A 16,073-nucleotide genomic window follows, 5' to 3' on the forward strand; every position below is an offset into this window, starting at 1 on the left:
AGGACAGGAGGACTGAGGACAGAGGACAGAAGGACTGAGGACAGAGGACAGGAGGACTGGGGACAGGAGGACTGAGGACAGGAGGACAGGAGGACAGGAGGACTGAGGACAGAAGGACTGAGGACAGAGGACAGGAGGACTGAGGACTGAGGACAGAGGACAGAAGGACTGAGGACAGAGGACAGGAGGACTGAGGACAGAGGACAGGAGGACTGGGGACAGGAGGACAGGAGGACTGAGTCTGATTTAATGAAAATAGACGGATCCTGATGGAGCGTTACGGTTCGGTTAGTTTTGGAGGATTCAGGAGTTTTAATGCATCATAATAAATCACTAGATCATAATAAATCACTAGATCATAATAAATCATATTAAATCACTAGATTTAGGGCGGCTGTGGCTCAGAGGGTAGAGCAGGTTGTCCACCAATCGGAAGGTCGGTGGTTCGATCCCCGGCTGCTCCGGGTCACATGTCGATGTGTCCTTGAGCAAGACACTTAACCCCAAATTGCTCCCGGAGGCATAGCCATCGGTGTGTGAATGAGTATTTAGATTAGATCCTGATGGGCAAAGTTGGCACCTTAGCAGCCTCTGCCATCAGTGTATGAATGTGTGTGTGAATGGGTGAATACTGACATGTAGTGTAAAGAGCTTTGAGTGGTCGGAAGACTAGAAAAGCGCTATATAAGTCCAAGTCCATTAGATCATAATAAATCACTAGATCATAATAAATCATATTAAATCACTAGATCATAATAAATCACTAGATCATAATAAATCACTAGATCATAATAAATCATAATAAATCACTAGATCATAATAAATCATAATAAATCACTAGATCATAATAAATCATATTAAATCACTAGATCATATTAAATCACTAAATCATAATAAATCACTAGATCATATTAAATCACTAGATCATAATAAATCACTAGATCATATTAAATCACTAGATCATAATAAATCATAATAAATCACTAGATCATAATAAATCATAATAAATCACTAGATCATATTAAATCACTAGATCATAATAAATCACTAGATCATATTAAATCACTAGATCATAATAAATCATAATAAATCACTAGATCATATTAAATCACTAGATCATATTAAATCACTAGATCATAATAAATCACTAGATCATAATAAATCATATTAAATCACTAGATCATATTAAATCACTAGATCATAATAAATCATAATAAATCACTAGATCATATTAAATCACTAGATCATAATAAATCACTAGATCATAATAAATCATAATAAATCACTAGATCATATTAAATCACTAGATCATAATAAATCATAATAAATCACTAGATCATATTAAATCACTAGATCATAATAAATCACTAGATCATAATAAATCACTAGATCATAATAAATCATATTAAATCACTAGATCATATTAAATCACTAGATCATAATAAATCACTAGATCATAATAAATCACTAGATCATAATAAATCATATTAAATCACTAGATCATATTAAATCACTAGATCATAATAAATCACTAGATCATAATAAATCATATTAAATCACTAGATCATATTAAATCACTAGATCATATTAAATCATAATAAATCACTAGATCATAATAAATCACTAGATCATATTAAATCATAATAAATCACTAGATCATAATAAATCACTAGATCATATTAAATCACATGAAACATTTTGACCGTCAAATAAATCCAAAGATGAACCCAGAAATAAAAGACAGAAACTGAAACAGACTTCTTCTTCTTCTTATTGTTTTTATTTCAGCATTCAGAATCTCAGCAGCATCAGAGACATCTCAGCCAATGACAGGAGAGGACAATAAATATGAACCAATAAGCAACAGAGAGCTGTATCGGCCAATCAGAACAGGGCTACACGCGTCTTCGAGGCTCGGGGTCAGGGGTCGGGGTCACTCGGACACCGAAACACAGGATGTGATGTCACAGGATGTGACGTTCTTAACTTCGTCAGTCACACAGACTTTAATACGGTTATTATTATTATAATATATAGATGTTAGACCGCTGTGTGTTTATTAAAAACCAATAAGAGACGAGTAACGCTGCGTTTACATCGCGTGGGAACATTTTCGAGGTGACATCACCCCGTCAGGACGCCATGATTGTAGTTTTGTTTGTGTTAAAGCATCAAAACGATGAGCTCAATCATTGATGAAGATATCAGTGATGATGAAGGTTAACAGGGATGAAATATCCTCATGTAATAACAGCTGTCAACTTTTAATTCTTTCTTTTAATTGATGACAAATCTTCTAATTTAACCTCCTAAAACTTGTTTTCCCCACGTGACCTGAATGCAGCATCAACGCAGCAGTTTGAGCCAAGAAAGAAACAAAAAATAAATCAGATTTCATAAAATAAAAAACACCAAAACAACACAAATAGAACGGAGTGAGAGATAGACTTCGTTTTTGTCTTAAAGAGCCGAGCTGAACGAAGCTCCACGTCGTCTCGTTCTGATTATTTAAAGTGCATTTTCAGACTGAAATGCTTTACAAGCTCACACTTCAGTGTTATAATAATAATAATAATAATAATTACAGTAGGTCAGACTTTGTACAGTTTATCACATAAATAAGAGTTTAGGCGAGCGAGCGAGGTAAAACACAGAGTTATCTCCAGAGTTATTGCACACAAATTAAATTCAACAAAACCAGCAGGATTGTTTGTCAAAATAAAATACCTGCCCTTTTCAAGTTTTTCAAAATAAAAGTGTTTTCCCCAGACAAACACAGAGAGAGAGCGTAGGACACAGCAGAGTTATAGATATGAGTATATTATTGTGGTTATTCAAGGTTGAGTTGTGGAGATACGACATGATATTTAAATACGTGTAGATACGCTGGTTGAAATATTATCGACAACAAAGCAGCTTCACGGTGGAAACGCCGTCACAAGTCTTAATTCACGCCTCCCGCTTTCTTTTCTATCGTTAAGTGTCAGTGAGAAATCAACACTTCCTGCTCAGATGTTTCACATTAAAAGCCTTCTTAAAGAGATGATCTTCTCTCCCTGCGTGGAAGACTTTTAATTTGAAATACTTGGGGAAAGTGAAAACGTGATTTGGGATGACTTAGTGAGTGAAAACTGTTAAAAAGAGAAACTTGTGTCCAGTGGAAATGTATTTTGTTTTTGCCATAATGAATACGGGTTTTAGTTTGAAAATATAGGGTCATTTCAGTGTTCAGTGAGCTTTATGACTGATTGGTTTGAAATGAAAAAACAACCACAGCTGTGTCAATAACGGACAAAATCATCCTTCAAACTGAAAACTAAACGTGAAACAGTCGTGTGGTTTTAGTCTGACTACAGAACGAGGTCACTTAAATCACACTAAAGATCACGCACATGAGAGTTCATCACACAGCTGGACACAGCTGGACACAGCTGGACACAGCGGAGCTTTTCAACACGTCTGCAGGTGAAGTTTCTAAAACTAACTTTGAGCTCCGACATCCTGTCAAAGGAATCAACGAGTCAATAAACTGAAATGTTTCAGACGTCTGTGATGACGTTCATGTCTCTCAGCGAGCAGTTTATGTGAGCGTGGTCAAGTAGTAAATAACAACAACAACAACAACAACAGGCGATTTGAACAACAGCCTCATATCAGTGGCTTTTCAAAATAAGACATATCTTTATTCATTCTGGAGGGATATCATCGATTATTGCTGACGAGCCTCTGAAGAACTGACTAATCCAGCGAACACTGATCCTGTTAATTCTCATCCGGCTGAAATGGTTATCTTGAACAGCGTGCTCTTATTTTGAAATGCAGGCAACATGAGTAGACAACACGTTCTCTACTCGTCACATACCGCCGCTTGGTCGGTGCTTCTCGACATCGGAGACTGTCGCGCGGGAGGGGATTACCCAAACGGTCGTGGTTGATGTTAAGTTCACTGACTAACGACTCACAGGGCTGATGATACCGACGATACTGAAAACGACTGACGTGACAAAATAAGTCAACGTTACCTCACGTGCTCCGACCGTCGAACAACGCCACGGTGGGTTTGACATCGTCGGTTTCTGACACCGAGGGCTGCTTACCAAACGGCTTTTGAAGAACAATCTGGTGTCAAATCATCATGAATTAAATCCAGACAACTTGAGGAGTAAAGACCACGGTCCAGATCTCTACGAGTTTTCATGGTTTCGTTTTCTGTGGAGGTTTTTCTGCTGAAGCATCCCGACAATAACATTTCTATCATTTAAAATCTTTTTTACTATTTAAAATAGAAACATAGAAACAGGTGCAGGTAGGAAAATGAGGGGGAAAGAGGGAGTAGGAAGGAAAGGAAGAGGGAGTGAAAGAAGAGGAAGTTGAGGGAAAGGAAACAAGGAAGTAAGACATGGAGGAGGAAGAGGACAGAAGAAGGAAAAGAAAAGAAGGATGTAGGAAAGGAATAGAGGATGTAGGAAAAGAAAAGAGGATGTAGGAAAGGAGCAAAGGATGCAGCAACAAATGGAGTATGTAGGAAAGGAATGTAGGATGAAGAAAGGAAAGGAGGGTGTAGGAAAAGAAAGGAGGATGTAGGATAGGAGGATGTAGGTAAGGATAGGAGGATGTAGGAAAGGAATGGAGGATGTAGGAAAGGAAAGGAGGATGTAGGAAAAGAAAGGAGGATGTAGGATAGGAGGATGTAGGTAAGGATAGGAGGGTGTAGGTAAGGATAGGAGGATGTAGGAAAGGAATGGAGGATGTAGGAAAGGAAAGGAGGATGTAGGAAAAGAAAGGAGGATGTAGGAAAAGAAAGGAGGATGTAGGAAAAGATGGCAGGATGTAGGAAAGGAATAGAGGATGTAGGAAAGGAAAGGAGGATGCAGGAAAGGAATATGACGAAGGCCAACGTGAAGAGGTGACGCAGAACTTCAAATTCTAACTTGAATTAGTTGCCTGAATGAGACGTCTATTTGTGGAATTTAAGTCTTTAACCTTGTTAGAAGCTGAGCACTATAATTTATTTTCCTTTTACTTTTGTGTCTTTCCACTTCAAATTTAAATTAATCTTTTAAAAGGAAGGTTTTATATTTTTTATAGTGGAATCAGCAGATGAAAACCTTCCTGTTTCAGTGTGGTGATGTTGGTGATGAATCTGAAGCGGAGCAGCTGTGAACGCACCCCGCTGGGTTTTGTGTCACTTCCATGAATTAACGACGCTCAGATTGAAAACCCACATCTGAAGAAGAAGACGAAGAAGAACGGCTCCATTTTAAAGCACCGTGACGCCGCATAAAGTTTAAACATGTTTGAGTTAAATTCTTTATATTGTAATTAAATTCATCCGGGATTATAAGAGCCTGTTATATGACTGAGAAACAAGAGAAATGGCACCATGTGGGGGTTATTAGTGGAGGTTACAGCTGCTTTGGGAGATCCCAGCGCTGGATATTCGTCAGTTTTCTGGGATGAAAATGTTTATGTGATCACACTTCATGTCATCCAGACAGAAACATCCACAACTCAGAGGACAGAGCAGGAACATGTTCTGCTTTTGGTCCAAGAAATCCATCAATCCTATCATTTTACAGCCACATCCGCTGCTCCGTTAAGACTTTATAATAACCATCATTTAACATAACAGTTATTTTACTGTTGACAAACAATGAATGATAATTAATAACATTTACTAATTATTAGTAATGCTATGTTTTTTTATCATTAGTTTGTTTAATATGAAATCATTAGTTTATAAATGATATATTGCATCATAGCTGATAAGAGACGATGACAATTACATTCTGATTAGTAAACTATTTAACAGTTAATTGTTGCACATTATAACATTTTATATTCTATATTTATTGAATATAAAGTATTTGTTAGTAATTACCAAATGATCTGTAAACTTTTAAGAAATTGTTTGTAAAACATTTATAAACGTTAAATAGATAGATGGACCAGGAACCAATTATTAACCGTTGATATTATTATTATTATTATCTATTTTATATCGCTGTGAAAACTACATTTTACAAGATTACATTTGAACACATCACGATAACGTTATAATTGACCTTCACCAAATAGTCATTTTTCCTGAGCCGCCTTTGAACGCCTCATAACAATAACTCAATGGCACCTCCGTTAATGTTGGTATCTCCGGTATTGGTATTTAGCCAGTCAGGACTGGGCTGCTAACGGCTGCTAACAGCTAACGTTACTAACTCTCCTCCTGTTGATTTCAACACAGATTTGTTGTTCTCAGTGTCGCTTTCTCATTACTCATTTTTACTGAACAGAGCCTGAAAGCATCATAATGTAATCAATGGCACCTCCTGTAACGTTAGCTGTTAAAAGCTGGTAACAGTTAACGTTAACTAGCTCTCCAGTTTACTGCGTCCCAAACACATCTTCTATCGGCCCCGGGTCGACGGGACGACGTTAGTCTCGAGCTGTGACGGTTCCTACGGTACTGTAGAAAAACGAGTACCGTCACGTTTTCAGAATTTTGGCATCGACTTGATACCAATTGATCTGTTCTCGTTGACAACCTTACTACATTTTACTGTGTCAAAATAAACTTGTTAGAGCTCTCCGGTGTATAAAGTATGTAACTAGAAAATGCATTTCCTGCTGAAAATGCGTGGGAACGCTGACAGCTGAAATTAATGGCAAAGCATTGCTGAAAACACGGAAGTGTAATGTCAAACTGTCAGAGTTGAAAGCTGAAAAGAGCTGAAATACATTGCTAGAAGAGCAGGAAGATAAACAGTAAAACTGTAATTAACTCGTTAGACAGAAAACAGTTTTTGTGTGGAATGAACCTTTAAATCTGTAAGTCGTTAACAGAAAGTAGTATGTGAAGCACTTTACTAACTACTACTATATGACCTCAAACATAAACCTAAATTAAATAACATTTAAAAATAAATAAATAAAATGTATATAAAATTATAATTGTATAAATAAAACAGAAAAAGATATCATATCGTAGCTTCAGGGCTGCTGTTTGGATGCTTCCAGCTGTTTTGTCAGCGGAGGGTTTTAATTGGACGGCGGGCTGCTGGGAGGCGGATTAACGGGACCGTTCTCGCCTCGTTGAAACGCAGTGACCTTCAGCTTCCAGCTACAGTAGCTATCAGCTAGCGGCCGGCCGGTACAGCCGGTTGTGGGTGAGAATATTCAGCAGGTAAATCCAGTGTAAGCTTCGGCTAAGACGCCGTTAATCTGCTTCTCGTTTCACATCGACACGACGATACGAGCTGCTGACGCACAATAAACTAAACTTTAAAGACGGATATATACAGGACACATCTGGTGGGAGCTTTAACCCAGATGTTTCTGCTCATCAGGGCTTTTACATGTGTCTGCAAGGAAAGGAAAGAAGGAGTTAAGGAGAGTGGAGATAAGGAGGTAAAAAACAACAAGGTGGGGTAGGAAAGAAACAAGGCAAGGAAGGAAGGAAAGGAGGTGAGAGGTTGAGGACGTAGATAAGGAGAGGTAAACAGTACAGTATATGAAAGAGGAGGTGCAGGTAGGAAAATGAAGAGGAAAGGGAGTAGGAAGGAAAGGAAGAGGGAGTGAAAGAAGAGGAAGTTGAGGGAAAGGAAACAAGGAGGTAAGACATGGAGGAGGAAGAGGAAAGAAGGAGGAATGTAGGTAAGAAGAAGGAAAAGAGAAGGAGGATGTAAGAAAAGAATAGAGGATGCAGGAAAAAAATTTAGGATGTAGGAAAGGAATGGAGGATGAAGGTAAGGAAAGGAAGGTGTAGGAAAAGAAAGGAGGATGTAGGTAAGGATAGGAGGATGTAGGAAAAGGAAAAGAGGATGCAGGAAAGGAGAGAGGATGTAGTAAAGGAGGATGTAGGATGCTCAAAACAAAAGAGACTAAAATGACATAAAGGGTTAATAGATTGTTCAAATTGCTGTTTTTTACCCGTTGTTGTTGTTGTTGTTGTTGTTTCACAGTTCATCAGTAATATTTAATTGCACGTTGTTTCTAACAACCACCATGTGTGATTGATGTGATTTCTGATGGATAAATGATCATAAACAGGATTCATTCCTGTGATTGTCTGTAGAACTACAGGAACTGATCTTCAGCTGCATGAGATGTGAAACTACTCTACGCTTGGTTTGCATATATTTTAACACCTCCTGCTCAAGGGCACTCGGGCGGGACAGAGAGTCTGTTTTGGGGGTTAAACCTACAGTGAGATGTTGCATATATTTATTGCATAAAGTGTCGCTGACATCAGAGCGAGCAGGTGAGCGGCGCTGCAGAGTCTCCTCAGGTGCTTCCTCCGGCTCGCTGTACGACCTCGACCGCATGTTAACGTGAGGAAGGATCCTGATGAAAACGATGATGCAGACAGCCGCTGGGCTCGGGTCTTGAGGAGTTGTAGCATTTATTCACTGACGAACTGCACACACACTGCTACGTTCAGAGCTACAACGCCACGGACAACCCCACGCTCACCGCCGCCACCACCAAACTGTCCCTTTAAGTACAGCACTTGAGTAAATGTACTTTGTTTCATTCCACCATCACTACTCGGGGTGTCACGATTCTCCAAATCCACCATTTGATTTGACTTCCGATTTTTAAGGTCACGATTTGATTTTCGATTTTAACATGCCGTTGTTAGACTACGGAGTCTTGATCCATAAAGATCAACAACATCATACGCTTTCAAATTCTTCATTTAAAAGAACTTCCTTTATATGTTTAGAGTGTTTAGAGTGTTTCAAAATGTAGACTACAACAGTCTACAATATAAAAAGCTGTATATTTTCAGTACCAGTATCTGTGCGACCCGCCTCAGTACATCATCATTACAAAAGAAAACAGAAATCCTTCTGCAGGGCGTTAGGAGTGGGCTGTAATCTACAAAAATACGGTTTTGTTGTCATTTACTGTCACTTACAGGTTACTAAAGTCAGCTAGCGGCTAGGCTAATTCATGCAGCGTGAAATGCCACCGACATGCAGGAAGTGTCCTGAGTATCGTAGCGACAGAGAAAGCCTACATTTCCCATCATGCCTGCCTCGTCCCGAGTGCTGGGCTGAGTGGTTTCAGTTTGCTGTTTTAACGTTCCTTTAGTTAGTGTTTGTGATGTGTCTGATGGTGATAAACAGGGATTTTTGTGCTGGTTCATTTTGATTTCGACGGTCGAGATCGGACGCCAATTACGATCGGTTTCCGATTTAGAATAAAAACCGTGACACCCCCCAACCACTGTGTTTAGTTTGAAGCATACCGGGACCTTTACCCTGAACCAGTCTGCTGTTTAAACCTCCAACATGTTCAGAGAAGAAGAGAAAACAACCTCGTTGTTCTTACTTGACTTCTTCTGATGACTTTGAGAAGTTTTATAAGAACAAGGACGAACACATTTCCTCAGTCAGGACGACTGGAGGAAGGAGGTTCAACCTTTAGACTGTTCAACAAGTCAACTGCAACAGGATCTGTGTTTGTGAATGATGAAGAATCCTCAGTCTACAGTGGATTCAACAGGTGACGTCCCAGAGGAATCCTCCTTTTCTGGATTTACAAGAATAAAAACTCCAAGTTAAGACGAACAAATCAAAGTGAACACACGACAGTGAGACGATGTGAAGAGCTGGAGTAAAGTTTCTGACCTTGGAGACGTGTTGTTCTGCAGAGCGGAGTGATAAATGAACAGATGGAGGGATGGAGGGATGAAAGGATGGAGGGATGAAGGGAAGGATCCAGTGTCTTTGAGTTTGGGGCGAGGAAGACTTGGTGTTCATGCTGGAGGAGAAGGGAAGGATGAAGGCTGGAGGAGCAGCAGCAACGAGCTTCCACACTGTCGGCTTGAAGTCAGACAGGAAGTCAGACAGGAAGTCAGACAGGAAGTCAGACAGGAAGTGAGGCACACGAACAGTAAAAGTGCTTCCTAACACCAGCAGCCAGCGAGACGCCGTCGTAGAGGAAGCTTTCAGTGTCTTTTTCGCTAACGGAAATAAATAAATAGCACACTCACCGTATCATTAGAGCGTCAGTTAAAAACAGATTTTATAACGCTTTATTTTACTGGTCCGTTTCTACAAACTGTAGGTAAAATAATAGTTATTTAAACTCATTTATGTATTATTAAAAACCTCATCCTTCATATAGGTTGAATTTGCCCGCAGCAGCTAACTGGAGATAATACGACGGAGCCGGAGAGGTTTCACGGAGACAACAAAAACATATTTCTTGTAGTCAGACGGAAGTTTGAAGACAACATTTATGAAGTTATTATGAGCTGGCTGCAGCATCATGAATGTTTTTAAAGAGTGAAACAGTTCGTTATCCTGTCAAATACCTTCTTATGGATCTCAAAGACGAAGACTGGTACTAAATATGATCCATACATCTACAGTTCTACCTGCGTGTGTGTTTGTGGGACCAGTAAAATAAAGAGTTTAAACCTTCATCAGTCACAGCGCTCTACATATTAACAATAAATAAGTGAGCGTAGCGTAGCCGGCGCTCTGCATGTCAGGAAGGTGGATCTAGAAGCCGCCGGCTCAGTGGCTCTTTGGCTTGGGGAGGCGGGAGGAGCCCGAGGTGAAGGACGCTGTTTTGACCTTCACCCCAGAAGTGCTCTCTGCCGGGTCGTGAGGCGGCGGCTGCCTGGACGCCTTCGTGTTCGGCGGCGGCGCGGCGGCAGAGATGGAGGCGGGTCTGCTGGAGGTCTGAAGAGGCGTGAAGAGGTGGAGCTTTGAGGGCTGGGGGGGCAGCAGGGATCTGGTGTACGTTCTTCTCCTCCTCTCCTTCGTCTCTCCTTCCTCCTCTTTCCTCGCTCCCTTTCCTCCCTCGGTGGCGTGGTCGGTGCCGTTGGTGTCCGGGACGATGTGGGGTCGGGCGGAGGCGGAAGCGGGGTTAGCTGGAGGCGGGGCGCGGTGCGTCAGTGGTTCCTGGTCGTCCTGGCTGGAGGGGTGAAGTATCGGTGACTGGAACCACAGAAGAAGAAGGTCAGAAACAGGAAGTCACACATTTTCTAGATGTCACGCCGCTGACGGACGAAGACAGATTATGATTTTATTAAATCAGATCAGGAGTGACACGTCGTGACACACAGCTCAGAATACATACATATATATACATACATTCATAATGTCCCTACTTTTGTCAAATGTCTTCAGTCTAAAGGTACTGTATGTAACTTTGTACACGTATAACTAGTTTCTTATTGCAAATGAGGGGACAGGTTGTAACCTAACCTAAAAGATGAGACCTCTGTGACTTCCTGTGTTTCCTCTATCAGCCTGTAGACTGCTTTTAATGTGAAGGACTGGAAGGACATTGTCCCAGAGGATGTGACGTCATGCTCTCTTCAGTTCAGCTGAAGACAAAGGAGTCCGCTAATATAAAAAAACGACCAGCCTCCACCACGACTCAGCCTCCACCACGACTCAGCCTCCACCACGACCAGACTCCACCACGACTCAGCCTCCACCACGACTCAGCCTCCACCACGACTCAGCCTCCACCACGACCAGACTCCACCACGACTCAGCCTCCACCACGACTCAGCCTCCACCACGACTCAGACTCCACCACGACTCAGCCTCCACCACGACTCAGACTCCACCACGACTCAGCCTCCACCACGACCAGCCTCCACCACGACCAGACTCCACCACGACTCAGACTCCACCACGACTCAGACTCCAACACGACTCAGACTCCACCACGACTCAGACTCCACCACGACTCAGACTCCACCACGACTCAGACTCCACCACAAACTCCACGGAAGCACAAAAAAACCCCAAAGTTATATCAGGTGAAGCCCGTCTGGCAAAACAGGAATGTGACCGACGTCGGTCATATTTATTTTTTAAGTCTGTTTTATTTTGAAGTCTAATGTTGTGTTGTTGGCACAACTGACAGCCATAACCATCATGAAATAACTGCCGTTCCTCTCTTTTGTGCCAGAGAGCAGCAAAACACGATTTTAAATTCCAGTTGAAGTTATTTTTAATTTCTGCACGTGGGAAGTGAGTGGTGAAGCAAGAGAGAGTGAGTGGCGGCGAAACGAGCGAGCAGCGGAGCAGAAGAGTTAGTTTAGCTCTGAGAATATCAAGAAATAACTGCTGCAGCTCCTCCAGACCAACAGAGGTTTCCCGTGTCTTGTGAAGTGACGGGGCTCCGCAGAGAGAAACATTATCGTCTCCGACCAAAACTCCGGCGTCTCCCCTGTTCCCTCCGGCCGCGGTCAGGAGGCTGAGGCAGGAAAAGTTAACACTAGTATCAACATCAGCTGGGTCATTGATTCATGATGTTTGGTGCCAAGCATGTGAAATATACGGTGATGTTGTGGTTTTAGCTGCTAATGTTGCTAACGTTAATCAACATGATGCCTGTCAATCACGTTCAGTCTCGTATGTCGCCTCACTGTTTTGACCGATGCTCGCTCATGTCTCCGTAGTGTGAGCAGGAGCGTGAGCAACAGGACGCTGGCTGTCGTTGACTAAACGGCCACATGGTGTCGCTGTTAACAAACTGATTCTTACATTGAGCCCCTTTAAATTAAATGTCCTAATAAAAAATGTCCTCACTTTAAAAAAATGTCCCTTCTTCTCAAAGCGTCTTCACTTCTCAAAACGTCCTCTCGTCTTAAAGCGTCCTCACTTCTTAAAGCGTCCTCACTTCTCAAAACGTCCTCACTTCTTAAAGCGTCCTCACTTCTCTAAATGTCCTCACTTCTCAAAACGTCCTCTCGTCTCTAAACGTCCTCACTTCTCAAAACGTCCTCACTTCTCTAAACGTCCTCACTTCTCAAAACGTCCTCTCTTCTCTAAACGTCCTCACTTCTCAAAACGTCCTCTCGTCTCTAAACGTCCTCACTTCTCAAAACGTCCTCTCGTCTCTAAACGTCCTCACTTCTCAAAACGTCCTCTCGTCTCTAAACGTCCTCACTTCTCAAAACGTCCTCTCGTCTCTAAACGTCCTCACTTCTCAAAACGTCCTCTCGTCTCTAAACGTCCTCACTTCTCAAAACGTCCTCTCGTCTCTAAACGTCCTCTCGTCTCTAAACGTCCTCACTTCTCAAAACGTCCTCTCGTCTCAAAGCGTCCTCACTTCTCAAAACGTCCTCTCGTCTCTAAACGTCCTCACTTCTCAAAACGTCCTCTCGTCTCTAAACGTCCTCTCGTCTCTAAACGTCCTCACTTCTCAAAACGTCCTCTCGTCTCAAAGCGTCCTCACTTCTCAAAACGTCCTCTCGTCTCAAAGCGTCCTCACTTCTCAAAACGTCCTCTCGTCTCTAAACGTCCTCACTTCTCAAAACGTCCTCTCGTCTCTAAACGTCCTCACTTCTCAAAACGTCCTCTCGTCTCTAAACGTCCTCACTTCTCAAAACGTCCTCTCGTCTCTAAACGTCCTCACTTCTCAAAACGTCCTCTCGTCTCTAAACGTCCTCACTTCTCAAAACGTCCTCTCGTCTCTAAACGTCCTCACTTCTCAAAACGTCCTCTCGTCTCTAAACGTCCTCACTTCTCAAAACGTCCTCTCGTCTCTAAACGTCCTCTCGTCTCTAAACGTCCTCACTTCTCAAAACGTCCTCTCGTCTCAAAGCGTCCTCACTTCTCAAAACGTCCTCTCGTCTCTAAACGTCCTCACTTCTCAAAACGTCCTCTCGTCTCAAAGCGTCCTCACTTCTCAAAACGTCCTCTCGTCTCTAAACGTCCTCACTTCTCAAAACGTCCTCTCGTCTCAAAGCGTCCTCACTTCTCAAAACGTCCTCTCGTCTCAAAGCGTCCTCACTTCTCAAAACGTCCTCTCGTCTCAAAGCGTCCTCACTTCTCAAAACGTCCTCTCGTCTCTAAACGTCCTCACTTCTCAAAACGTCCTCTCGTCTCTAAACGTCCTCACTTCTCAAAACGTCCTCTCGTCTCTAAACGTCCTCACTTCTCAAAACGTCCTCTCGTCTCTAAACGTCCTCACTTCTCAAAACGTCCTCACTTCTCAAAACGTCCTCTCGTCTCTAAACGTCCTCACTTCTCAAAACGTCCTCTCGTCTCAAAGCGTCCTCACTTCTCTAAACGTCCTCACTTCTCAAACCGTCCTCCCGGTCTCTAACCGTCCTCCCGGTCTCTAAGCGTCCCCACCCTCTGGGTCTAGATATGTGGACGGTCCTCGCAGCGCTAGGAGAGCAGCAGTACGTGGCGGCGTGTGACTGATGCAGCGGCGTTAAGCTTCTTGTTGCTTCCCACTCTTTAATCCTGCAGCCGGCTCTCATCTACACACCGATAATCCGATTTAGGACGAGAATCAGAGGGAGAAAGTTAAAAACCAGAGCGGTGAAATCCATCATGTGCTACAATCTCAGCTTATTGATCGTGGACAAACTTCTGTGAAGCAATAACTAATCTGCCGTTCCCACTTCTCTGCTCTGAGCTGCTGCTGCACCAGACGACCTGCAGGAACTCACTCATTCACCAGACGACCTGCAGGAACTCACTCATTCACCAGACGACCTGCAGGAACTCACTCACTCACCAGACGACCTGCAGGAACTCACTCACTCACCAGACGACCTGCAGGAACTCACTCATTCACCAGACGACCTGCAGGAACTCACTCATTCACCAGACGACCTGCAGGAACTCACTCATTCACCAGACGACCTGCAGAAACTCACTCATTCACCAGACGACCTGCAGGAACTCACTCACTCACCAGACGACCTGCAGAAACTCACTCACTCACCAGACGACCTGCAGGAACTCACTCACTCACCAGACGACCTGCAGGAACTCACTCATTCACCAGACGACCTGCAGGAACTCACTCATTCACCAGACGACCTGCAGGAACTCACTTACTCACCAGACGACCTGCAGGAACTCACTCACTCACCAGACGACCTGCAGGAACTCACTCATTCACCAGACGACCTGCAGGAACTCACTCACTCACCAGACGACCTGCAGGAACTCACTCACTCACCAGACGACCTGCAGGAACTCACTCACTCACCAGACAACCTGCAGGAACTCACTCACTCACCAGACGACCTGCAGGAACTCACTCACTCACCAGACGACCTGCAGGAACTCACTCATTCACCAGACGACCTGCAGGAACTCACTCACTCACCAGACGACCTGCAGGAACTCACTCACTCACCAGACGACCTGCAGAAACTCACTCATTCACCAGACGACCTGCAGGAACTCACTCACTCACCAGACGACCTGCAGGAACTCACTCATTCACCAGACGACCTGCAGGAACTCACTCACTCACCAGACGACCTGCAGGAACTCACTCACTCACCAGACGACCTGCAGGAACTCACTCACTCACCAGACGACCTGCAGGAACTCACTCATTCACCAGACGACCTGCAGGAACTCACTCACTCACCAGACGACCTGCAGAAACTCACTCATTCACCAGACGACCTGCAGGAACTCACTCACTCACCAGACGACCTGCAGGAACTCACTCACTCACCAGACGACCTGCAGGAACTCACTCACTCACCAGACGACCTGCAGGAACTCACTCACTCACCAGACGACCTGCAGGAACTCACTCACTCTAGTCCTCACTCATAACGCTCATCCATTTATTCCTCTTGCAGACGGGCAACCCTGAATAAATAAAACACCTGGATATTAATAATGTGTAATAGCGATGTTTACAGATGATGCTGAGACAAACTCAGGTTTTAGATTTGGAGTTGGAGAGAGGAATAACTTTATTATTGATTATTCTGTCAATTATTGTTGAAACTTTTAGACTTTGCTCCTGGAGGAGGATTACAAAGAAAACAAAAAGAAACATAAATAAAGGAAGTGGACAGGGACACCTGTTGCCGTCCTCACATTCCCAAATGTCCTCACTTCCTGAAAACACACAAACAAATCCTAAGATTTAGGAAGCTGGTATCTCTACAGCTCAAATCAATCATCATATACCTGTATGCTCATAAACTCTCTGTTGATCCACTTATTCATTATTCCGCTCTATTTTTGGATCGTTGGTCGGACAAATATTATATATTTATGGGAGCCTTGACATATAGAACTCCTCACTGATGTCTGATAGAAAATAAAATC

The 16,073-nt window shown here is 42.9% G+C and overlaps 1 protein-coding gene across 5 annotated transcripts in view; it reads right to left on the reverse strand.

Moving 5' to 3' along the window:
- Positions 1-1,758: 1,758 nt before the first annotated feature.
- LOC141758220 (serine-rich coiled-coil domain-containing protein 2-like) overlaps positions 1,759-16,073 on the reverse strand; it is a 55,003-nt gene continuing 40,688 nt past the window's right edge. Inside the window, exons 14-15 of one of the 5 annotated variants that reach the window (XR_012591835.1) lie at positions 9,633-10,952; positions 1,759-9,534 (exon numbers count right to left, since the gene is read on the reverse strand). Coding sequence is in view for 4 of the 5 variants with exons in the window: in XM_074619406.1 (XP_074475507.1) it covers positions 10,527-10,952 (426 nt within the window). In the remaining variant the exon portion in view is untranslated. Of the gene's footprint in view, positions 10,953-15,567; positions 15,861-16,073 lie in introns of those variants that run through there. The other 4 variants (XM_074619406.1, XM_074619409.1, XM_074619407.1 and 1 more) reach the window with 4 other exon arrangements.

Source organism: Sebastes fasciatus, chromosome 20 (assembly GCF_043250625.1).
Source record: "Sebastes fasciatus isolate fSebFas1 chromosome 20, fSebFas1.pri, whole genome shotgun sequence".
NCBI classification, from domain to species: domain Eukaryota; kingdom Metazoa; phylum Chordata; class Actinopteri; order Perciformes; family Sebastidae; genus Sebastes; species Sebastes fasciatus.